The 24039-nt window shown below is 44.2% G+C and overlaps 2 protein-coding genes across 3 annotated transcripts in view; one reads left to right on the top strand and one right to left on the bottom strand.

Moving 5' to 3' along the window:
• Positions 1-12410, top strand: part of uvssa (UV-stimulated scaffold protein A) — a 30954-nt gene extending 18544 nt beyond the window's left edge. For both annotated transcript variants that reach the window (XM_076739390.1, XM_076739391.1), the window contains exons 10-15: positions 4495-4696; positions 6079-6207; positions 6378-6561; positions 6652-6763; positions 11142-11328; positions 11855-12410. In XM_076739390.1, coding sequence (XP_076595505.1) covers positions 4495-4696; positions 6079-6207; positions 6378-6561; positions 6652-6763; positions 11142-11328; positions 11855-11948 — 908 coding nt within the window. In that variant the 3' untranslated portion in view covers positions 11949-12410. The remainder of the gene's footprint in view (positions 1-4494; positions 4697-6078; positions 6208-6377; positions 6562-6651; positions 6764-11141; positions 11329-11854) is intronic.
• Positions 12411-15664: 3254 nt separating this feature from the next.
• Positions 15665-22712, bottom strand: nkx1.2lb (NK1 transcription factor related 2-like,b). The gene is made up of 3 exons (XM_076739392.1): positions 22398-22712; positions 20204-20429; positions 15665-16410 (listed from the first exon to the last, which is right to left on the bottom strand). Exons 1-3 carry the CDS (start codon positions 22710-22712, stop codon positions 15665-15667), a joined length of 1287 nt encoding a protein of 428 aa, XP_076595507.1.
• Positions 22713-24039: the final 1327 nt, after the last annotated feature.

The raw sequence follows: 24039 nt of genomic DNA, 5'->3' as shown, positions 1-24039 counted from the left end.
TTGGGCCCTAAAACCAAAACAATGAGCTGAAAGATGCTAAAATGCTCAGCAAAAATATTGATTAGTGACACTTTAAAAACCTGAAGCAAAAACCAAGCATGGCCTTACAAGTGGTGTGTTCATCCACTCAGTGAAGCTGTGCATGGTCACCTTCAAAGGAACTTTGGTGTATACTGTGGAATGACTCCACCATAAATGCCTACTGAGCCTTATCGGCTCACCGTGAGTGAGCTCGTGGTCTAGCCGAGTCTCGCTGGGTTCTGACTGCTAAGTGTGTGTTTTTGTCTGGATTGGAATGCAGCACAGCCTTGTAATGGAGACAGATAGTTTCTTTTCCACAAGCATTTTCCCTGTGTATCTGTGATGGATATAGTCCTGTCAACACATCCATTTACCTTCACATGCAGAGTCGTCTCTAGCTACATATGAATGGCTGTTGTAATATTGTTTCTTCCTGCGCTGTGGTTGCATTGGACTTTTATGGATTATGTCTAGCCTCCAGCATTCTAGGTTAAAGGTCAAATGTTCAGGTCATTAACCAACTGGCTGCTCATCGTATTGCTATGTCAGCTACACAACATGTTTTTTTTAAATCTTAAATCGTATTTGAATGCTGTTCATGCTGCTCTGTCAGCCATATTTATGCTCCTCGCCATCACTCATAGATTCATACGTGAACCTCAGTGTGCTTACGTGTGTGTCTGTATTTATGTGTCTGTGTTATTGACACCTTAGCAGAACATGTTGTAGACAGTGCTGTTATTGCTAGGTCAGCCAAGTTGTTGTGGCTGTGAGGTGGCCTTTAACCCCTGGCGAGTACTCCCCAGCAGCCTCCTGAGTCATTACATTCACACTGAGCCTCTTCTTTACCTGTGAGCCCATCCCTCTCCACTCCCACCTCCCTCCATTACTAATCAATTAGACGTTAAAGTAATTAGATTGTATCTGATGTGTCCAAAACAGTTCTGTGTGTGTGTGTGTGTGTGTGTGTGTGTGTGTGTCAGGGTGATTAGTGGGCTAGGTAATGATCTACAGGGGCCATACCAAATTAACAATGCAACCTCTCTAATGAGCGACTATTAGCCCTGCACCCAGATTTTACCACACACACACACACACACACACCAGCCTGACATCTTTCTTGAACATAAAGAAATACTTAATCCTTATTAAAATCTGGTCTGGCAAAAGTGCTATTTTTTGTTGCTGCTTGGTATGTCTGGATCTTCATACCACAGGCCAGTGTTCAGCCAATCAGGTGGCACTCAGTGGTGAAGGTACAAAACACTTGATTTGTGCTTCATCAGGCCACATCTTAGCATAGCGGTTGTATGCTTATTTCTGTGGCTTTAGCTGTTCAGGTATACCCTCATAGACTGACGCTAAAGCTAAAGTACCCATCACATGTATCCATTGTTTGCTTGTTTTACCAGATAGCTAACATTTTACTGGTTAGCTAACCTGTCCCACCTGTTTTATGAGGATGTGCACATTTTTCGCTGTGTCACTTTCTGGATCCATCATTCCCTCTATCATATGTCGTCTCCCAGCCCCTTCTGCAGAAAAACATGGTTTACTTTAAACAAACAGTTCAGGCTTTGGTCTGAGAGTCATTCAGGTGCCTTTTGTCAAACCCCCAGCAGGCTGTCATGTGCCTTTAGTGAGAAACGCCTTGATGACTACCACAAAGGCCTGATTGGTGAAGTGCTTCCCTGATGGTTTTTCTTCTGTAAGGTTTATCCATCTCCACAAAGGAGCTCTGGATCTTATTCATAATGACCGTTGCTGTCTTGGTTACCTTTGTCCCTGACTGCTCAGTTTGGCTGGGCTGCCAGATTTTGGAAGATAGCCGGTGGTTCCAAACATTTTCTGTTTGAGAATGATGGAGACTGGAATAATCTTACACTTTCGATGCTGCAGAAATGTTCTTTTAACCTTCCCCACATCTGTGCCTTGACACAATCCTGTCTCACAGGTCTGTGGACAGTTCTCTGGACCTGGCTTGCTTTTCATTCTGACATGCACCATCAGCTGTGACAGGAGCACGCCTGTCCTAATTATGTCCCATGATTCAGTGGTGGACCCCAGTCAAGTTGTAGAAGCATCTCAAGGACAGTTGATAGAAATATGGTGCAGCAGCAAGTGTCATAACAAAGGCTCTGAATACTTATGTATACAGGATATTTCACTCTCCAAAACCCTATTTTTGCTTTGTTGTTGTTGATGGAAAAAAATGAGTCTGAAACATAACAAAATGTGGACAATATGAAAGGTTCTGAAAACTTTCTGTGCCCACCGTCTCTCTCTCTCTCTCTCTCTCTCTCTCTCTCTCTCTCTCTCTCTCTCTCTCCCCCCTCTCTTCTCTTCCTCTATGTCCTGTTCTGTCATTCTGATTATCAGTCCTCTTATCCCTCTCTCTGCTGTCAGGACACTATCTCTCTCTTTCTCAAATTAACATTTTAATTACAGGCCCTGCTTAACCCGAGAAAATCAATACCTCTTTCCGCCTTTCTCTCTCCCTCTTTTACCCTCAAACCCCCTTAACCCCCTTTTTTTTCTCTCTTTCTCCAACACCCCCCCCCCACACATGCACACACACACACACACACACACACAGAGTACACATTTCCTCCCATTGATCTGTGCGTCTTCTTAACATCCACAACATCCAGACAAACCTCTGCCATTTGGCGGTTTGAAAGGAGCAGATTGAGTCTGTATTTCACCATCCGACAGAACGAGATCATAGAGGGGGAGAGGGTGAGGAGAGGGAGAGTGAGGCCTCGCTTTGAAAATGGAACTGATTCTACAATTTGTAGCGTCTTTGTGCGTATTTGAAACATTCTATTCCAGCACAGCCTCATTGGTTCTGCTGATGTTGAGCTTCCAGTGATTGTCGTTACCCTCTGGAAGAATAGTCTCTGAGTGAAGACGGCTTGTTTCTCACTGGGATCATACATGTCAATTCAGTGATAACTTCCATTTAGACAAAAATGATACTTAATACCTTTTTATTAAATTCCCTCGAAGTCTTCACTACATGTTTTGTATTAGCCTGGACTGATGGGTCGGTGGAGGCATGCAGTCGCAAGGCGGGGATTCTAGTTGAAGTCTTCTTCTGAAAATGTTATTTCTAAACTTGAACGTATAAATGGTGTGTCAAAGCCTTGTTCACATTGCCACAAATATAACTTCAGGGAAGAAAAAGAGTTTTGAGCTTGAACTCATTGGTTTGGTTTTACAGTCTGCAGTTTTAGTTTAGCTCATTTTCACCAACCTCATCGGCCTAGCTAACACTACGATACTAACTTTATAAGGTAATGAAATATCAGTGTTGTGCTGACAGCTTGCTGTGCTGACCCCAAGTGACCGAAAAACACCCTCATTCATTATTTTATTGTCACACTACAGGGAAACAAGTAATACACAGGGAAGGGCCTCAGTGCAAATGCTAGAGGCAGTCCGATAAATTGATAAATGCAAACATCAAAAAGTACAAAAGGCTTAAGGGATGTGAGGCAGGCAAAGGCATCCAGAAGAGGCCAACAAATCCAACAGGGAAGAATCAAAATCCAATAACAGGCAAATCCAAAACCGCTGGAAATAAATACTGGAAAAAGGCTGGAATGCGAGACACACAAGGTACACAGGGAAGGGAAAAACAAAGACTGAAATACACCAGGGAGGGAGGCTGATGAGGGCAAGGTGAAACTAGGAATACACACAAAGACAGACAGTGAAACCAAACATGACAAGGAGAGTAGAGTGTGGTACAGACCAGTGTCTTACTTTAATTCCCTGTGAGGCCTGTATATAACATGGACTCTAAGACGTGTGTTTTTCCCGTTGTTTTCTTTCTTCTTTTACTTTTTCATACATCCACAACAACAGAAATTGACATTTCAATCGTTTTGGAATTAAAGCAGTAGAGAAAACATGCATGTGGGCTGTCCTAATGTTCAAACAGAAAAGAGGAGTCACACTGTACATCCAGGTCAGCCCTAATAACGCGAGGGATCAGCGTGTTGGCAGCACTCAGCTTACTGCTTCCCTCTGATCTCACCTGCAGTGTGTTTGCATGGGTGTGTGTGCTGAAGTCCTTCTCAATCCCCAGAGACCCTGGTTGACCCAGTGTGTGACCACACACACACACAGATGCAGCAGCCATTGCCTGACATAATTTATCCTGGATGTGAGAGTGCACATAGCTGCAGATCTGTGTTCATCCCTGTTCGCACCATAGATGAATCTGTCAGTTCTGACTGTTTTACAGTCTGTTGACAGCTGAATAGATCAAGCTGACACTATGACAAACAGCCAAAAATACAACATATCGAAACATTTGGAGATCATTTAGTCATGATCTGCAATGAGAAACAGATGAGATGTGTATTTCATGTGTGATGTGATGATCATTGTACTTGCTTGGTGCTGCCAGTTTGGCTTTAGGCTTTTAAAAGAAAGATCTTACTTTCCTCTTGTCTCTCTCTGCAGGCTTGGATCCATCTCCTTCCACCTCAACAGTCACAAAAAAGCCTCCCGCTAAAAGGCCTGCAGCTCTACCTCCTCCGTCATCCTCCTCCTCTGCTTCAGCCAGACGGCTAAAGCGACTTGCGGAGGAGGAGCGTGATCCAACATGTGCAGCCGCCACGCTGCGCCTCCTGAGGCAGAACCTCCCTCCACCTGCAGAACCCAGGTACACCTGCTGACCACTGCTGTCACTTTACATCTCACCTCACCTCTCCACGTCTTTCACCTTCTCTGACCTCCGTTCACATGTTCTCCTCTCAGTTCACCTGCTCCTGTTAGCCTCAGGGTACGCTCACCACATCATCTTTGAAACTTGTTGAAGTTTCTCTCCTGAGGAAAAACTCAAATTCATTATGAATGTTGATGAAAACACAAGGACATGATGTTGTGAGTTGTTGATATTTATCCTGCAAGTCTCTTCAGCATCATTAGAGATAAGCCGTGCTGTCCTGTGAGAGCAGGCACTCGTGGGCCGGGGGGTCAAACCCTGATGACCAGGCTAATTAGATCAGTCTTCCTGCCATAGAAACTAAGGATGTTCAGAAACAGTCAGCTCATACATTTAGCATTTTTGTGACTCCTGTCCACACAGAGCAGTGCCACTGTCTCATGAACGCTCATATAGGATGTCCTGAAGTTCACTTTTTAAAAATTAAAGGGATTTACTTCCAGTTTTAGGCCTGGGTCAGACTGCATAGTCTTAGCCTGATTTGGATACGATTTTGTCGTGGCCGACGAATTACCAGCATTGTGGCCGACGGTGAAAGACAATCAGTCGTCTGTACTCGTGTAGTGTGACATGCAGCGCCTGGGATGCCCCACAACGCCACAACACAAAGACCTGAATCTCAGAATTTTTTTTTGTCTTGACACATCTCGTTTGACATCTCCATGTTCTTGAGCATTGACCAGTCAGGTGCTCTCTCTAGAGCGTCGTCAGGTAACAATGGGGAAAAGGAGGAGGAGGAGGAGGAGGGATGCTGAGGTTGCTGCTGTCAGGTGGGACAACAACGGAGAGGAGGAGTTTGTTGATCTGTGGTAACAGTACCCCAGCCTGTTTGATGTTTCCTCTCTTCACACACATCGCCTCTGTCAGTTTGATTGACAGTTGCTTCACTCACCTCCCTGATGACATCTGATGTCATGTGTGATCCTTTTAGAAGACGTGCTGTCATCAATCAGTTGTCATACGTGTAGTCTGGCCAGTCAGCCAACCAAGACACGGCAAGTTTATGGCAGAGTGTGATCGTTAGATCTGACATGGTGACCATCGTTTCAGACAAAAAAGAAATCATGCAGTCTGAAGCGGGCCTTAGTTGAAAGCTATTAAAAAGTCATTGTCAGTCCTTGGTGAGATCACACACACACACACACACACACACACAAACACACACACACACATGCTTCGTTTGATTGGTGCTGTCCAGGTACTCTGACTGTCCTCTGTCTTTCAAGCCAGTATACAAAAAGGGTCTGTCAAACTACAGTTGAATTTGTTTGTGCATGAAGTTGGTCACACTCTCCCTCCACATGTCTTTCCTCCAACAGCACCTCATCAGGTCCAAGTTCATCCCAGTCCAGTTCAGACCGGAAGGCTCGCGATGCTCCTGTGGTTCCATTTGGTTTGGACCTGTACTACTGGGGCCAGCAGCAGCCCAATGCCGGCAAGATCGTCAAGTAACACACTCTCTCTCTCACACACACGCACAAAACCAGCATGACATTTTGCTATCCAGCTGTTTTAGTAACGATTTCTTTTAATTTCTGAATGACTTTTTACTCCAGGTAAATAAAACTGAAACGTCTCAGATGTGGGTTTCTGACTGATGTGTTTTTTCCTTGTGGAGGTCGGCATCGCAGCATCAGTTCTGGGTTCATGCTGAGGTGGAGGAGGAGGTGGAGAATGAGGAGCTCCTGGCAGAGAGCAGGAGTAGATACATCACCTTCCCTGGGAAATTCACTCCTGTCAGCCATTACTGCAGAGCTCCACTGGGCAACGGAAACCTGTGTCAGAGGCAGGACCGCCGCAAGGTAACAGGACAAACACAAAGTGATTCAAGAGACGTTTCTGTCTCTTTCTGTTTCCCATACTGGTAGTGTGTGTGTCTGTTTGTCCTCCAGTGTCCTTTCCATGGCTGGATCGTTCCTCGAGACGAGGAGGGTCGACCCGTCAGGCAGGAGGACCGACTGAGGGAGGAGCAGGAGGAGAGGAGGAAGAGGGAGGAGCAGCCTGGTGAGGATGACACACATATACACACTCACACACACTCTTCCTCAATCCATTCAAGACACAGAGGACTGCATCTGAGAGGCTTGTGTCCTGTAACAGCAGAGCGCCATCCGTACATACCAACAAATATGTCAGGGTCAGCAGTCTCTAACATACACCTGGACATGCAAGTGTAAGCTGAACATGATGCAAACACTGTTTGTTTTTCTGTTTGGACCTCATGATGTCCATTCACAGTAAACACGTTCTGTTCGTCGAGCGAGCCAACCGTCATCACGGGTGAATTTAACAGAAGTCACAGTGTGAGTTGGTGCAGAGGTGTCAGTGGTCCAGTGGTTTTGGAGATTTTTCCTGCTGGTTTAAATGCCTCAGATCAGTTTGTGAGTAGCTCTGATGGATAGAACAGCTTTAATGATGTATTTTTCTTTCATGTGCACAAACAATAATGTCCATCACAGCTCAGTGTGCTGCCCAGTCACTGGACTGAGTGGAGAGAACCAACAATACACACATTAACATTGCATGTGTCTGTGTGTGCGCGTATGTACGGGAGAGAGTCTGCAGGATGTCCACCAGCTGCCTGCAGTGTTTTGTTAACCAGCTCTGTGGTGTGTGTGTGTGTGTGTGTGTGTGTGTGTGTGTGTGTGTGTGTGTGTGTGTGTATGTGTTGTGTATGTGGCCGTAGCATGCAATCCAGTGAGTTGTGAAATAGCATCTTTTGTTACCAACTACACTATTGATCCAGGAGTCAATCTCACACCTATGTGTGTGTGCACGCGCACACACACGCACACACACACACACACACACACACACACACTGATCTCACAGTGGTGGGGTGCAGTGGCCCATTGGCCTCAGCTCCTTCTACCTACTCAGTCACACACTGACACAGAAACACATACACACACATGAATATACAGTGAGGTTAAACAGTGAAACAGTGTGTGAAGGTGAGATGAGAGCAGTTCTCATGACGTATACTCTAAACTGATGTGTTCTGAGTGACTGTTGTTTTGATGGCCATGGCTGCCCATGATAACCACAACGTAGCAGAGATGCTTCTTGTTTGGTGACTTGAATACAACTAGCAGTGTCAGTGGGTGGGAAGCCGGTCACTGGCCACTCGTGCTGGTCTCACTGGTGCAATGGGGGGATAGCAATGAAACTACTGGCTGACAGATGAAACGAAGCAGGTGGTGATGTCCATCAGAGGGAGCACATGACTGTCTGCACCCTCCTCAAGACTAAACTGAAAGCTAACAGCAACACGGAGCAGTGCAGAGGAACAGCAACGAAAAAAAAGATGACAAAGGACAAAGTCGACTGAGGAGTGGCTCAAGATCATCAACCTGCTTAACATGATCATCCAGTGAGATGTGAGGGACGTTCAGCCAGCTGAAACTTGTCTTGTGTTATCTCCTCTTCAGTCCAGTGCAGTGTGTTTACCTTTGAATAATGTGACCACAGTTAGATGAAACCAACTGCAACTGCCTGACAGACCCATGAAGCAGGTTATCTTATGAATAGCGTCTACCATACACACAAAAAGTCATCCAGTCATTACAGTCGATGTAGCATATGTTTTTCACCCAATAACAATAATCAGTTCATTAATGCAGGCAGGAGCAGCCTGGGGGAAGGTGGAACAGCAGAGTTCTCGATTGGCACTGCACAGTATTAAAGTCAGGCACGGCGAGTGTGACTTCCCAACAGCACCTGTCCACAGCGCCCCCAGCTGCACATCTGCTGTCACTGCTTTGCTGCTGCGCCGCGCTAAAACCACAGATCAATGATTAGTCTACAGTGATGCAAAGTGACCTGTTCTGTGAAACCGCTGTTCTGAGGATGCAGCCCAGGATGAACAGTCATGTGAGTCTCAGAGGCGTGTTGAAGAAAGAGCAGCGTGGCTAGCAGTTGCTAACAGTAGAAATGTGGAGTTCTTGTCACAAAGTGTTTGAGCAGTGCTGCTGAAGATGTCTGTGCTCTTTAACCTCAAACATCAGAAATGAAGCACACATGCTGTGACAGCACAGGCCGCTGTCCTGCCCTCCATCATCAGTGCCTCTGCTGACAGTTACTGCTCTGTCTTGTCAGGATGGACGTATAGAATGTGTCCACACTCACAGGACCCTCTGCTTGACTCTTAGCTGTGATCCATGTTTACCTCCTCTTTGTCTGATGTGAACCAGAGTTTAAAAGTCTCCAAAGTGTGAGGAATGATTCTGAATCAAGCACACAGACAGTAACAGCAAAGGGAGGAGTCCAGGCAGCTGACGGACAGACAGGGATGACACACACACACACACACACACACGCACACACACACACACACACACACACACAGGGTCCCTGTGCTTAGTGGTGCGTAGCTGAGAGACGTCTGAACAAACCAAAGACCCCAGATGCCTCAGTGGATGTGTGTGGCCTGGCCCCTACCCTGACACACACACACACACACACACACACACACACACACACACACACACAGACCCCAGCTGGAAGGGCTAAGAGGTGTTGACAGAGAAAAGAGCCCTGCTGCAACACTGATTAAATTCAGAAGACTGTCTTTCTCCCTCACCGTCTTTCTTTTCTATCTCTCCTTTCTCTATAATTTCCTTTTTCTCTTTTCCTCATTTCTTTCCTATTATCTCCTCGAGTTTTTGTTTTTCATTTTCTTCCTTTCTCAAACTCCTCCAAGACGACAACAACAAAGTAGCAGAGGACACACATTTGACACACACCCCAGCACACAATGTAAAGGCAGCTGCTCCTCTTTTAGCAGTAATTATTCTCCTAAATACACCAGCTGCTTTTCAATTACTGCTCCTCTGCCTCTGTGTGTGTGTAATGAGGGATAGTTGAAGGTCCAGTCAGACCCAGGGTCAGACCGGCTGATTAATAACCCCCCACCGCCACCACCACACACACACGCACACACACACACACACACACACGCTGAGCTGGGGTCAGTGTTTTGACAGAGTGGAGAGCCCTGCTTCAATCCCATCACAATCACAGTGTAATTACTTTGCATTACTGCAGGTTTATCTGAAATTCCAGCGCAGTACGTCATTAACTAGAAGTGTCTCTTCGTTTAGGCCGTCATTACTCTGCATTACAGCCACTTTTCCTTCATCACACGGAATTATGACATTACACTTTTCAGTAAGACCAGAGGTGGGTCCAAACGAGCCTGTACGACACCCTGTTCACTGCTCAGGCTCCGTAAAACTGTGCAGCATGAGCTCATTTGTGTTTATCAGCTCTAATTATGTCATCACATTTTTCATCAACATGACTTTTTGGTCAATTTTCAGTCCATAATCGTGGCACTGAGAGAAAGAAGCTATCTGACTTAATAACATGCAAATAATGTAAGCTGACATGGCTGCTCTGTGATTGAAGCATCGTGGACTTTGTTTTTGGGTAGAAGATGCTACTTTTTCAATAGATTCACTTCAGTCTGAGATTATTTGAAGTCTTCACTCTGAAGTTTCTCTCACCGCGTTACCATTAATGTGTTTTTATGCACATATTGAAGTATCACATTAGAAAAGGTTGATGGAAACGGCAAAATTAGAAAAAACAAAAATCCTCAATTTTTCTTATTTGAGGTGGTTTATGCCCTTTTAAAGACCTATAAAAGTGAATTACTAACAAAAAAGGGTTTTTGGACTTAATGGGTGATGAGAACATGTTTTTTGAATAAGTTGTGATGTAGCCAACATTTAACTCTCATGACTGATCAGCGGTGTGCACTCAGAGAGAAGAAGCAGATTGAAACGTGTCCTCGTCGCTCCACACAGATCTGGAATGTCACATTTCTACTGTGTTTTCTAATTTGATTTCAGTTCGAGGTTCAACTGACACTCTTACTAGTATCACTTCTTCTTCTGCAATGGTTAGTGTTTTTCCATCCGGAGAATTTGTGCCACCCACAGCTTATCTTGATCAACCAACTCCTAATAATGGATAACAGTAGTGGATGGAGACGAGCTTTCATTCACATATTAATTTTTGCTGATTTTCTTCATTTACCTTTGGATGGAAACCCATCTCCTTTGTCACTGTGTTCAGTTTGGGACCTGGTTTTGCTGTTGTTTTAGCCTCAGTAGTATGTTAGCTTTACTCACACTTCAGTCATTTTTTTGCCATCTTGCCATCTTTGTTGTGATGAACAGCCAAAGCACTAAGTAACATTAATGCAATAATATTCCTTCAGTGACCAAGCTTCTTCACATAACAGCCATGGAGCTTTGAATACAGCTACACTGTACAATATGTTCTCATGCCATTTACCAAGAGCCATAACAAACGTCAGCCTGGAGAGATTTTCTTCTTACGTCACCGCTGAATGATTCTTGTCTGTGTGTTGTAGACTGGCGTGACGCAGAGCTGATGCGAGACATCGAGGCAGCAACGGGAGAAAACCTTGGCTCTGACAGGCTGGGGAAGAAGGGAAAAGGAAAAGGAAAAGGGAAGAAGAAGAAATACCCCAACCTCAGTGATCTGAAGCAGAGCACCAACACCACCCGCTCCAGGCTGGAGAAGAAAGTCTTCAACAAGTACGTCACTTCCTGCACATCCACACAGTTACAACACTGGCAACATATTCCAGCTTTGAGTCCAAAGTAGGAAAACACGGGATCCCACAACTGCCACAGAGCGACTCAACAGCACACAGCACAACCTGCTTTCACCAGCAGGGCCGTTTGCTGCATGAAGAGTTAACTGACATTCATGCATAATATCAAAGGAGGGCTCCTTTAAAATGTGACAAATCCATGCTGATGTTGTATCATGGGTCAGTATTTCACCACATGATCTTACAGACACGATTTCAGTTCCACACCAGTTAAGGAGTGTGATGGTTTTGTATTCCACCTTTAAATGTTTAGCAGTCAAATTTCCCTCAGTAACATTCAGCTAAAGGGTTAAACGTTTATGGTTGATCTCTGACTGCATATACCATGTTTCTGCTGCAGATGATTTTTCTTAAATCTCTCTCTCTCTCTCATTTCCATCCTCTCTTCTCCGGTCTTCCTCTCCTCTCGCTGTTCTCTCCTTCCTTCCTTGCTTCCTTCCTTCCAGGAGCACCCTGCGCAGAGTAGCTGAGGTGATGAGTAAATCTGACCGGAGAAAACACGAGAAGTTCTCCAACCAGTTCAACTATGCTCTCAACTGACCTCCAACCAGCTTTTATAGAAGGAAACGTTTTAATTTATTGATGTGCACACACAGGAACTGAAGAGATTAACGTGATTTAATACTATTTAAAAGACTGTTTGAGCACTGTGATTCAGTTGGAATGATTTTACTTGTTTGTTCAGGAGAAGCTTTTTTAAGATGTGATCATTAACTCTGGAAGGTGTGTTCTGCCTCTGCTGAACGTACATGTGCAGCTTCTGACGCACATGATGAATATCCCTTAATTCTGGGCCAAATTGTTCAGCTTCATAATGCCTTTCTATCAGCCAAATCCAGTTTTCATTATGTCTCAATAACTGAATTTGTACTCTTTTTCAAGTGTTTTCTAGTGTTTTACTTTTTGTATCTTTTTATTTATTTAAAGCCATGTATTTGAAATGAACCTGATGTGGGTTAAAATGATTTGTACCAGAAGTAAAGTGTAAATGTTCTCTCAGCCTGCTGTGTTTTTGTCTTTGTCCTGTCCTCCACTTTAATCAGCTTAATTCAGGGTTAATTCAGCATTGCAGCACCACACTGACTGGGACAACATTTGCACAGTATGGACTTCAGAAATAATTGGGGATGAATGTGATCATTAGGGAATGACTTCCATGCTGTTGCACAACAGTGTGGTAAAACAGCGTGGAGTTTTTGCTCTACAGTGCTGTTCATTCAGATCAGATCATCAGAATGGAAGAATGGTTACGAGTGTCTTCAATGCAACTGTGAGTGAGTGAATCCAACTGATGTTCTATCGGCTGCCAATGTGTAATCTGCTGATTACTGTACGATGATTGAGATAGAGACAAAATATATACAATTGAACACAATGAAAAGAAAACCAGAAACAGTACGACTTCCAATGCATGCACCAAAGAACTGAAGCTGCAGGGGCTGAGATATCCACAAACACTGGATCCTACATTTCCCATAATTCCTTGTCATTAGACTATCTTCTTGGTGAACACCCACATCTTCAAAACTTCACACCCCTGGTGTGTAACCGGCTTTCTCCTAAATATGTGCAGTCTCCAAGATGACATCTTTATGACATCAAGGCATCATCATCATTTTCTGTAACTTGGCAAATCTCCTGTCGAGCTACAGGAGGCATACGACTGTTTTCACAGGCTTCACGTCAACTCATCATGTGTAAAATTGGAGTATTATCAATGGATTATTAAGTAAGCTTCACCTGTGATCTCACAGACCTCCACGATCATTGTGTTTTTGAAAGAAATCTCTGATTCTCAATAAATGTCTTCAGTGAAGACACCACCTTAAAATGTGTGAGGCGGCCGCTGGGAACTCGTGCTGGGAGATGACAGCTGACTGTTAGCGCAGTCATTGCCAATCATGGAGAAGCATTTGTGTGATGGAACACTGTGTTGTTCTCTACTGTGTATTGGATGGTCAAACAGCACAGGCTGCTGGGAGAAGTACTTTCCAATGACACCATCATGAGAGGCATAAACCTGACAACAATATTTAAGAGAACTTGCTGTAAGAATAGCTGACAAGTGGCAATTAAGTGGTAAACGCCAAAGGCAAAAGTGATGGGTGGAAAAATGTTTGGTATCCCGAGGGGGAAGCATTCCAGCACAGAGAAGTTAACTAAATGTACCCTGAGCTGTACCATTGGTGCATTTATACAACATACAGACTGTCTGCTTGCCAGGTGCCAGAGGATGCAGACTGATGACTTTGGACGGAGTCTTAGCAGCGTTCAGTGCAGAACAAATGGAGATCAGGTAGAGATTCACATTGTTCACATTGAGTCTCTTGAAATTTTCCAGTCTAATGTGGCCAGAACGGTGTTCCTGTGTGGATTTAGAGCTCAGCAGACTCCTGTAGCCTGTTCCTCATGCTGCTGCAGGCTGGAGACTCCAGGCTAGCTTAGCGGCAATAGCATAGCACACCCAAATCTTTGACCATACTGTCAGCAGTCAACTTGGATTGTGGGTAATGTAGTTGCCAAGAACGTGTGGAATTAGAGAGAGGATATCTCTGGTTCTGCTGCATTGGTTTGATCTTTTTGTGAGTCTGACAGTGTTACAGGAGGACAGTGCTACATCAGTGTTCTCTTCTCAGGCAGCTAACTTGCTGCTGTCGACTGCTGCGAGCTGCAGCTCCAGCTGACTTGAACTGAGTGATCTGAACCAAACTAACTAATGTGAATGAAACTAAATGGTTTGCTCTAACCAGTCAGTAACAAGTGACACGTCCATCCCACTAATGTCATCTTCAGTAGACAGAGCTGCGCTGCTAACCTTCCCAGCTTTGAGTCATTCAGGCTTTTCACAGCAATGGAAACAAAGCGGTGGTATCGCTTGGACTTAGAAAAACCTCTACAGCTGTGTCAATCCAGTCTGTTTTAGTGGCCATTTCACCTTCACTGTTATTCAGCTCTGGAAGAGGTTGATGTCCACTTTCTTCCTCCCACCTGCAATACTTTGATTAGCTGACTGTTTCTCTAAGAGGGGCATGTTTCTGCCAGTGTGCACAGAACTATAATATTTGAATCATTGACTGTGAGGTCTGGAAACAGCCCAACGAAATCATGCTGAGCTGAAGTGAATCGGATCAAACTGACCTGAGAGCTTCTGCTCTTGAATATTCATCAGTTTTCAGCCATGCTAACTACACAGCTCGAGGGTTAGCAATGCTGGTCTGCTGGCTGGGCCACTGCTTTGATCCAAAGTGAAATATCTCAAATATTTTACAGACGATGAATCCTAAGTATTTTGGTAATCTCTTGATTTTTCCTCCAGCACCACTTCAAGGTTGAATTTTTGGTACAGGTCGATTTTAACTTGTAAAGCACTTTGCTTTATGAACAACTGCTTGCAAACCTAACGAAATGAACTATTTGTCATTACTTTGTTTGCCAGTTAGCAGATGCTAAATATTATGCTTGCTAAACATTAACATGCTGCCACTGTCACTGTGAACATGTTAGCACGTTGACGTTAGCATTTAGCTGCTGTAGCTATCTAAGTACGGCCTCACAGTTTGGTCCACACAAAGACAGAAACCTGCAGTTCCAGTGTTCCTGACCTGCATGTTGTTGGACTGTGGGAACACAGCAGCAGGACCTTCCTGTTGAGAGAAGACAGCGCGGATGCTGAGCCGCCATGTTGCTCTATGCATCACACTGTTCCATCACAATGAGTTCACAGGGCTAGTTTTCACTGTTTAATTGTCATTATTTTAATATTTTCATATCAAAGGACGATATCATGTTGAGTTGAGGATTCAGTACATTCAAGGATTTTATGGAAACTGTCAAGAAATTCAATAAATAACAGAAGTGAAAACAATCACAGCTGGAGTTACACGTTACTGACAATAGATCAAGCCATTCCTAAAGTCATAAATAAACATTCAATATTCATACAGACTTTTTTTTAAAAACAAAGAAATGAACTATTTGCCTATTGCGTAGTTAAAACAGCATTCGGAATAAGGAGCTAGAACATAGATTTATGTACAGTTTCTGGTAGATATTCACATTCTATCAAAATAATCCGCTGAAATTAAAGCCTTCAAACGTTGGTAGTAAAAAGGAGAGCAGAGCTGAGCGCTGACAGTCTGCTGCTGCGCTGCACTTCATTCATACAATGAAACATTTCAGTCTCTCTGGGCTCTGAGGATGCGTCTGTCAGCTTTGTGTTTGCAGATCTGACATCCTCTGTGTGTGAGTGTGTGTGTCTACAGGTGTGTGCTGTAGAAGGCGGGTGCAGCGTAGCTCTGCGTCCCCAGCATGAAGGGGGACAGGACGTGGCTGGCGGTGAGGAAAGGCAGCTGGACCAGGCTGCCGGTGGGGGGGTGATGGTGGCCGGTGTAGCCAGCGTGCATGGCCAGGTGCCCGCTGATTGGGGGGGACGGGCTGAGAGGGCTGAGGCTCCCCAGGCCTCCTGCTCCTCCCGTACCTCCAGCTCCTCCTGTCCCTCCTGCGCCAGTCGGGGCGGACGTGTCGGCTCCAGGATTCTGTTTCTTCCACTTGGTGCGGCGGTTCTGGAACCAGATCTTGACCTGGGTCTCAGTGAGGGAGAGTGACAGGGCCAGGTTGAGCCGCTCGCACACTGACAGGTAGCGCGTGGACTTGAACTTGTTTTCCAGCGCCACCAGCTGCTCGTAGGTGAAGGCAGTCCGGGCTCTGCGGGGCTTCCCCGACTTGGAGTCCGAGCCAGACCGCTTCCTCTTCGGCTTGCCCTGCGGGCCTTGGCCCCCGTTGGTCTGGGCATTGGAGATCTGGCCTGCAGGGCCTCCTCCGGGGCTCGTGGTGTCTCTGCCGGGGTCCTGGTGGCTGTGCTGGCCCAGATCTCTGTCTCCATTACTGGGCAGAGCTGAGCTGCTCTCCTCACTGCTGTAGGTCCCGTCTGGGGCCTCTGAGTCTGGAGTGCCAGATCTGTGGTAGTCATCCTCATCTGGGCTTCTGTACACAAAGCCTTCCTCTGGAAATACACACACAACAAAGACAGTGTCAATAAAAACATCCTCTGCTCATTCAGAATGTAGCTGCATGAAGGAAGCTGTGGACGTCAAGCAGTAAACAGATGTGTGTGTTGGGCTGCAGTTCCTCTAATGGCCACTATATGCTGGCCTCCACAAAAATAATGAACAAATGTCTTAAAATGGTGTCTGTGGCCAACAGACACTGAAGTGGAAGCTGTCGGATGTCTTTGCAGATAGAAGTCGATATGTCAATTTAATCTATGCTATTAAAAAGACAAATAAATGTGACTTTGATGCTCTTTACAAGAAAATGCTGGCAAACTTTTCAGGTAAATTCTACTCTTTAAACTCACTACGGGGCCCCAAGGACAAGTTAGGCATGGGCCCTTTTTGTTGAATGTATGCCCTGTACCCATCATTATATTCTGTTTGTGGTGTGTCTGTTAGTTTGAAGCACAGTTAATGGAAATCTGCACCATGCAAGCATAATGTCAACTGAAACAATAAAGGACTCAATCTACACCTTGAAACAGGGCCCCTCTACCACACATGGCCTCAAGATTCGGCAAAAATTACAGTAAGTACAAGTACAAGTACAAGTACAGTATCATTTTAATTCATATCGTGCTTTAGCGAAGCTAATCACCAAATACATTTGCAATAACTGAAATTGCCACGCAGTAATTGGAGGACCTTCAGGGTGTCTGAGGCTCCTGACGACTCTCTGGTGTGAATGTGTTTGTTGCTGGCTTTGTCCGCCTCTGTCCGAGTGTAATGTATTGTACAATATATCGCACCAGGTTATAAAATTACACTAATAACTAAAGGTATGTGGCTGATTAAAAAGTAACTCAACAAGACAGCAGAGAATATAAAACTAATGATAAAATTAAAGGTAATAGTTGAAATGAAGTTGTGGAAATGTGACCGACAATCAGCCACAATAAAAATCACTGAGGCCTGTAGGGCCTTAATGTCTAATTAGATTACTTAAATGCAAATCATTAAAACTTTCAAAGAGTTCCAGAGGAAGTAATCGAACAATTAGTCAAAGTGCTGCGTGAAAATATCGTTCTCTATGAGTTTTTATCAGCCAAACATTTGGAGATCGGCCAATTAGCAACTGAATCCTTTAATTAGGAGGAGGGATCTAAAGCAGCCTTTGAGTCCACTCAACACCAGGGCTGGATGAACCCACTAGAGGGCCCCAGGACAAAATGGAACAGCGGGTCACTCCTGAACGCCCCCTTCCCCAACTCTGTCCTCATAGTGTAAGCAGGACTTTATGTTTAAGTAGCCTTCAGGTCAGCTGGATCCATGCTGTGGGGTTCTGATAAGATCTGAGCCCACACCCCGCATCGGCTGAGAGCATAAAGGTATTTAAACTACATTTTGACAGAGAGCCATAAAAGACAGAACGTAATGGCTCAAAACACAGGCCTTATCATTTCAGTTTATATTGTGCTTTGGTGTAAAAAAAAAAAAAAAAGCAAAAAAGCAAAAAAACCCTTCAATCTCTGACAATGTGAAATTCAATTACAGCAAACTAACGGTCACACAGTGGCTTCAGGACTGCTGAGGGTCCATGAAGTTACAGTCCACCCTTTCCCAGTGCTCATGCGTTTTATGTGGTTTCACAATTTTATGAAGTTAAAACACAAATCAAAACCAAACAAAAATATATATTTAAAAATCCTAAAAATAAAACGTGACCATTTTACAGTTGTGTGAAAGTGCAACTTTAAAAATGTGCAGTAAAAGCGTTCCTGGTTAAAAAGCTGTGAATCTGAATAAGTTTGTTTCTATCTCGAAAAAAAAGAAAAGAAAAAAAAAATCCACCTCCTCTCTGAAAATCCACCATGAGCTTGTTGTTCACTTTATGACAACAACAAATCACAAATAAAAATCTAAATGTAGAAAAGCTGTCTGGCTGGCAAAATAGAAAAATATATAAAAACCCTTAACTTAAAGCAGAAAATGAGATTAAAGATTTATGCTGATGCTGTTCCAGTGTTTGACATGTTAAAGTTAAATCTTACATATGATTTGAATCATACAGGTTTAGTCTGTGGTTCACATTAGTGTGTGATCAGCTCACAGTCCTTCAGGGGAACAAAGAAACCCCCCAAAAACGGGCTTCACTGCTGGGCCCAACATGCTATTATTTAATGCTATGTGCAATATTTCTGGCTGTATGCTACAGCATTTTAAAAAGAAATATGTGACCAAACACACACAGAAATCATCCAAATGAATTAGATTTCAGGATGCTGACAGTATTTTAAGGCTCATTTTCGGATATATCAGAAATGTATTTACAGTAAATGGTATTCTGACTGAATTGCATGTAAAAAAATAAACTCAGCATGTGTTTGATAAGACTGAGCTTATTTGTTAAGGGTTTTGGTCGGAAAGTCCAAATTGTACAAACAGTGTAATCATCAAAATGACCTTTATTTTGAACAGTGTGGAGACGATTAGAGAAACATTCAGGGGATTTTTACTCTGAATGTATCTCAATATTCTCTGCACTCTACACTTTTTATTAGCCTATAAAAACGTTTCTAAGAGGAAATTCAGTTTTATTTTTCCGATCCAAACTGGTGCTACATTAAAGCATTATTTTTAATATTAACGTGCTGCGTAATTAAGAGATCAGACAAATAGCGAAATTCTCGCTGTAGATTTAAGTCTAGAAAGGGAAAGAAAACCACATGAGGAGTAAATAGAAAATAAAAACATGGAATAATTCCAAGGAAAGAAAAAAAAAAGAAAAGAACTGGAGCAGAGAGGGACCACGGCTCGTGTCTGAACAGCAGACTGTGGAGAACAGTAGAACATCCAGCAGAGGAAACGGAGCTGATTGGAGCTAATGGGTTTGAATGGAGGCTCACACACACACACACACACACACACACACACACACACACACACACACACACACACACACACACACACACAGAGTGTAGACTGCTGCTTGAAACAGATATTCACCAATCAATAACACCGATCACACACACTCACGCACACACCAACCGTGGCCAATTACCTCGCGCCCTTTTTCTCTTTGAACTGAGCTTCAATTAAAGGCGACGTGTTTTTCTTTTTTCCTCGGCCGACTGTCGAGAAGGACCGTTCAGACTGAACACACGCAGAACTGCAGCTGCTTTCTGTCACTGTCGAACTGTGACGCCCAGAAAAAGGCGACTTTGGAAAATTTGGGTTCTGAACGGCCATCACAGCTCTTCTGGACGTTTGGTCTTGAATTCATCTTTCTGTCTGACACCTTTAGATCATTCAGAAATCCTCCGTGTAAACACACACATCCACACCGAGAAAGTTGCCAAACTGCTCATTCTGTCAAAACAGTATTCACGCAGAAAATTGGATATTCATAAAAATGAATTTAAAAAAAAAGGCGAACAAAAATCACATCAAATCCAAACCATACACACAAAAATATTTCCGAAATAGAACTCGAATAAAAAAGAAAAGAGGCAAGCAAAGAATCCGTCATTTTCACTGAGATTTGGTGTGTGGGGATTAAACACAGCCTGCAAATGATCAAATAAAAATTGATACTAAAATACGTTGAGATTTAGTGAAAGAAAAAGCATTCTAAAATGCTGAATAAAAGCAGCGAGATGAGGAAACTTAAGATGACGTTTAAAAGCGTCTGGACAGAGAAAGAAGGAGGCCCTGGAAGGACGACTGGCGGGAAAACAAGACCAGACAAAAAGCCACAGATGAGCTGGATCATTCGGGATCCTGGATTCACGGGTCAATACTCACTGCTCTGGTACTCCTCAGCACCGTAGCAGCCTTTGCTGGGCTCCAGGCTGGGCTCGCGCTCCCCCGCTCCTCCTCTCCGGTTCTCCGCTCCGCACGCGCTCAGCTCGCGCTCACCTCGGTGGCTCACGAGCTGCTGCTGCTGCTGGAGTCGCCGGCTGCTCGTGAACTTGTTGGGGTCCAGGATGTCCAGTACGGAGAAAGAGGTGGTCCGGTGCCCGGTAGGGCCCTGGCAAACAACGCAGCGGAATTATTCATCCACAGTACAAATTATTATTATTATTATTATTATTATTATTATTATTATTATTATTATTATTATTATTATTATCTGAGTTACCCTGATACCCTGTTTTAAGTAGTAGTTATGATACTCTAGAGCTCCCAAATGTATGCATTAATTTATAAATATCATTGCTAATTTATAATGCGTGCCACAATTATTTCAATGAATAATAATAATAATAATAATAATAATAATAATAATAATAGCCTACAGTCCGTGAAACACAGCACTGACATAGTGTCCATATCTGTAAGCCTAACTAGTCTTAAAGTATTCAAGTAAACTGTCACCTGAAGGCATACAAACACGCTTCACAGCCAATAAAACGGACGGTAAACTGGATTCATAAAGCAAACATCATGAACACAAATCAACTACATTTCCTATATCCGATAATAGCAGGTCTATCAGAGGGAAAACGAATCAATCCCATTTTTATTAATGCAGATCAAGTGATAAAGGAAAAGTATAGGCAAAGGAGTAGCAAACCTTTATTTTTTTTTATTAATTCACCGTGAAAATAACTGCAAAACAAAGTCGTTTTTAGAGTTTAATGAAAGCATTAATTTATGATTTTCATAAAATCCCTAATACTCATTTAACACCATCAGTTTGACCCTGTGTGCGCACACCGTGCTGACTCTATGATATAGATATGTACACTGAATTTATATCCTTTAGATTTATGTCAAGCCAAAAGGTGACCAACTGTATTAAGCAGATAAAAGGTGGTGCAGTGGCTCAATGTGGCTTTCCCCCGCACTGCACCCTGATTAGGATCATTCATTTATTAATGAGGCCAGTCTGGAGCATGTCGACATGAATAATCCCACATTAATAATATTATAATTCTCTCTTTAAATAATCCAAGGGAGCATGCGGGTGTAGCACCCAGGGGCCCATTAACATCTGATGATAAGAATAATCACACAATGCCACGATCAGAGCTGTGATTAAGGGGAATAATCCTTTATTTGCGGAAGAGTTTAGGGTTGTAATCTGAAACAATGAAATTTAACCTGCTGGATATAATGCGAGAGATTTCTCTACGATCTATACACACACTTTTTTTAATTATTCGTTTTATATATATTAAAAAAAATCAATCAAACAAACAAACAAAAAAACTATTACTTCATTGAATTTTCGTTTAGTTGAGAATTGTTCAGTGTTTATAGGAAATAAAATAACTATTGTATTCAGGCCCACATGCTGTAAATCATATTAAATCACAATTTTGAAATTCTAAAGTTGGCATGTTTTCGTTTGTGTTTCGTGGATTGGAGCGCAGCAGAATCCCAGTTTGCAGAGTCTATTTCCCACTGATCTTTTGATGCTATCGAGTTGCCTTTTATTGTGTCCCATCACATTACTGCAGCAAATTGGCTGTTAATTTTACGGCTATATCTTAATTAAGGCCTCATCTGCCTGCTCGGATCGCACAGCCGCAGCATGATAAACGCAGGCCCGGGACGATTTACATGAAACCGAACTACCACCAACACTATCAGAAAAACAAACCCAAACAAACAAACAAACAAGCAAACAAACAGAAAAAAACACCCTACACATCGCTCCACTCGCACTTTTTGCATGCCTTTCATTTTTCTTCGTAAAGTGATTATTATTATTTTTTTTTTATTATTATTTTTTTTTAAATTTGCGCACTCTGTGAAGGCTGCAAGCTTCACTTTACAGACACTTTTCATGCCACCTGAACTGCACTGAACGGTTATTTTCATGCACTGCTCGCTACCGTCGTAACTTGTTCTGTTTGTCCAGTGATCCAGTTTGATCAAGCTGCTATGATACACACCTATGACACCTCAGAGGGATCGTTACTGTGTCTGATCTGCTGCTACAACTACACGCTTCCCCCAGAGAAACTCCGTGAAGTTTGCTCCCATCTACCTGCTGTGGCGGCGCTAACACCGGGTTCGTCGGCGGAGGTTCCGAGTGGTTCTCCGCGACCTGAGCATCTCTGGCTGCGGCTACAGCGTTGGCGAAGAGCCGCTTCTCCCCGGCGGCTCCTCCGTCGAGCATGTCTCCGCTGTCCGGGCCCACCACGGTTTGGACCCCGTCCCCGCCGGGAGCCGGTACCGCTCTGTCCCGACTCATGACCGGCTGGACTGCGTCCACCACGGGGCCTGCTACGGCTCTGTCCCGGCTCATCACGGTCTGGACCCCGTCCGCTCCGGGCCCCGGTACCGCTCTGTCCCGGTTCATCACTTACTCTCGCTTTCCCATATATTCAGACTCCGGTTTAAAATGCAGGAACGGTGGAAAAACAATAACACTCAGACCTTTTTAACGGGACTGTATGATATTCATGTCAAAACGATAACTTCACACCACAGGCCGGTTCACGGGTCCCATCAGCATCCAGTCTGAGATGAGGTTTTCAGACCGTTAAAGTTTTCCATAGGTCAGAGTCTGAATAGATTACGGGCTTTACTGGACTACCGGACGTGGTCCCGTCAAACTTTAAACTTCTTCTCTCTGTCTTCTTCCCTCTGGCTCTTTCCCCTTCATCCTCCGCATCCACCGGGGCAACACAACGTGTCCGGTGATCTAATGTCTGTCTGTCTTGTACGGCGCCGTTATCCCGTGTTGGCACACACACATAAACAGCGCTCGGCGTCCCGACCTCCAGCCTCGCGCGCTCAGTCTGGTCACCGGTGGGTGCGCGTGCTGGAAGCCTGACAGGAGCTGAAGGCGGGACGGACGCTGATCTATCTCTCCAATAGTTAAAACTAGCTCGCGCCCTCTCTCTGTGTCCCTCTCTCCCCATTAGTTAAGTGAGGCCCCCTCTCTCCTCCCCATCTTCTCTCTCTCTCTCTCTCTCTCTCTCTCTCTCTCTCTCTCTCTCTCTCTCTCTCTCTCTCTCTCTCGCTTTCTCGCTCCTTCGGCTCGTGCAGCTCTCAACACCTTTTTTGGTTTTTAGCCGGCCCCCCGAGGACCCACTATCATATACTCACATATAAATGTGTGTGTGTGTGTGCGCGCGCGCGCGCGTCGGTCCGTCAGCGTCTCCCTCTTTATTTATGCATTTATTCAACTCTAGGGGTTGTAATTGGCTACAAATTAATCCCACTTTCACTAATAGTCTATTATCTCGGGTCGCGCGCACGGAGCGGTGCGGCTAGTTCGCTATCGAGCACGAGGAGAAACAGAGACAGAGAGCGGGAAGCGCGCGCTGGCTTTTCCCAGTTAGTCCGCCGCACAAGCTCACAGACCCTATGATGTAACTTTGTTTACATCTACACAAAAGTGAAATGTTAACTGCTTTGTAGGCTAGCAAGTGAAATATTAACCGAAACGTAGCAGGTGTTGTACGGATAGGTTGACAGCAGTTTGGCTATTATAGTCAGCTGATAGGAAGAATTAATGTTAACTAGTGTGTAAGAGAATTACAGTAGCCAGTGTGTAGAAAGGTTAACATGTCGAGCGCTGTAATTGACGTGTAGCTGTGTCGCCTTGCTTTAGCTTTACTTGTGCATCCATATGAAAGGAGCCCTTATCTTTAATGCAGATTCCAGGGTAGGGCCTCTCC

Source organism: Chaetodon auriga, chromosome 9 (genome assembly GCF_051107435.1).
Source record: "Chaetodon auriga isolate fChaAug3 chromosome 9, fChaAug3.hap1, whole genome shotgun sequence".
Taxonomy (NCBI): domain Eukaryota; kingdom Metazoa; phylum Chordata; class Actinopteri; order Chaetodontiformes; family Chaetodontidae; genus Chaetodon; species Chaetodon auriga.
This window is presented reverse-complemented; position numbering and strand designations above follow the sequence as displayed.

Coding starts and splice junctions, on each gene's coding strand:
- nkx1.2lb (XM_076739392.1), bottom strand. CDS start 22,712: ATGAACCGGGACAGAGCGGTACCGGGGCCCGGAGCGGACGGGGTCCAG. Junction 20,430..22,397: donor TGTTAGCGCCGCCACAGCAG/GTAGATGGGAGC, acceptor GTTGTTTGCCAG/GGCCCTACCGGGCACCGGAC. Junction 16,411..20,203: donor TGCTGAGGAGTACCAGAGCA/GTGAGTATTGAC, acceptor GTGTATTTCCAG/AGGAAGGCTTTGTGTACAGA.